We start from the raw sequence: 1,577 nt of genomic DNA, 5'->3' as shown, positions 1-1,577 counted from the left end.
TGCTGCAAGGCAGGACTGAGTTCTCATGACCCCACAGCCAACCCTCCTCCCAGCAGTGGCACACTCAAGCCAGCACAAAGCAGAGCTCCAAAAAGGGACCTGCACAATGTCCTCCTGAATACAGGGAGTTAATGTGAATTGGAAACTGTTTCCCTCAAAGAATCGTTCCCTAACTTCTCACTGTCCCTTTTTATCCTTTAACAGGTCTCCACACTTTACAGCAGCAGATGTCCAACAGCAGCAGCTCCATCAGCCAGTTCCTCCTCCTGCCCTTTGCAGACACATGGGAGCTGCAGCTCCTGCACTTCTGCCTCTTCCTGGGCATCTACCTGGCTGCTCTCCTGGGCAATGGCCTCATCATCATCACCATAGCCTGTGACCACCACCTCCACACCCCCATGTATTTCTTCCTCCTCAACCTCGCTGTTACTGACCTTGGCTGCATCTCCACCACTGTTCCCAAATCCATGGCCAATTCCTTGTGGGACACCAGGGCTATTTCCTACACAGGATGTGTGGCTCAACTCTTCTTCTTTGTATTTTTGATCTCCACAGAGTACTATATTCTCACTGTCATGGCCTATGACCGCTACGTTGCCATCTGCCACCCCCTGCACTACGGGACCCTCCTGGGCAGCAGAGCTTGTGTCCACATGGCAGCAGCTGCCTGGGGCAGTGGGTTTCTCCATGCTGTGCTGCACACAGCCAATACATTTTCACTGCCCCTCTGCCATGGCAATGCTGTTGACCAGTTCTTCTGTGAAATCCCCCAGATCCTCAAGCTCTCCTGCTCAGATGCCTACCTCAGGGAAACTGGAGTCCTTGTGGTCAGTGCCTGTTTAGCTTTTGGGTGTTTTTTGCTCATTGTGGTGTCCTATGTGCAGATCTTCAGGGCTGTGCTGAGGATCCCCTCGCAGCAGGGGCGGCACAAAACCTTTTCCACCTGCCTCCCTCACCTGGCCGTGGTCTCCTTGTTCCTTAGCACTGCCTTCTTTGCCTACCTGAAGCCTCCCTCCATCTCCTCCCTATTTCTGGACCTGTTAGCATCATTTCTGTACTCGGTGGTTCCACCAGCAGTGAATCCCCTCATCTACAGCATGAGGAACCAGGAGCTCAAGGATGCCATGTGGAAACTGAGGACTGGATGTTTCTAACAGTTCATCTTTGGCGCATAACTGGCCATGGAACTCACATTAGGTCCAGTTTGTATTTAGTACGAATTTTGCTGGTTGTTTTGTCTTCTCAGTAGCCTAGAGACATGTATGCACTTCACTTTCCTCAGCAGGTTTCCACCTCTGCTTGCTCTTTGGTCATTTTGATGCTGCTCAGCTCTCCAGTGTCTTCTGAGACTTGGAAAACTTCCCATCTTTCAGATGTCTAATAAAGAGTTGTCTCAAAAGTTCAGTGTGTTGATAAGTGACCTTTCTATGTATCTGAACAAAAGTTGGTTTGGAGAGAATCTGCTCTGAAAGCTGACCCCCTTCATATGCAGCAGGATGAGCATGAGCCAGCAATGTGCCCTCCTGGCTAAGAAGGCCAATGGCATCCTGGGGTGCCGAGGTAGATCACTGGCAGCC

General features: G+C 51.0%; 1 protein-coding gene across 1 annotated transcript; it reads left to right on the top strand.

The window, feature by feature from the left end:
* Window positions 1-227: 227 nt before the first annotated feature.
* Window positions 228-1,154, top strand: LOC311200734 (olfactory receptor 14I1-like; the record flags this gene model as incomplete). The annotated part of the gene is made up of 1 exon (XM_084275025.1): window positions 228-1,154. One exon carries the CDS (start codon window positions 228-230, stop codon window positions 1,152-1,154), a length of 927 nt encoding a protein of 308 aa, XP_084131151.1.
* Window positions 1,155-1,577: the final 423 nt, after the last annotated feature.

This window comes from Gallinula chloropus (genome assembly GCF_964237585.1).
Source record: "Gallinula chloropus genome assembly, chromosome: 24".
NCBI lineage: Eukaryota > Metazoa > Chordata > Aves > Gruiformes > Rallidae > Gallinula > Gallinula chloropus.
This window is presented reverse-complemented; position numbering and strand designations above follow the sequence as displayed.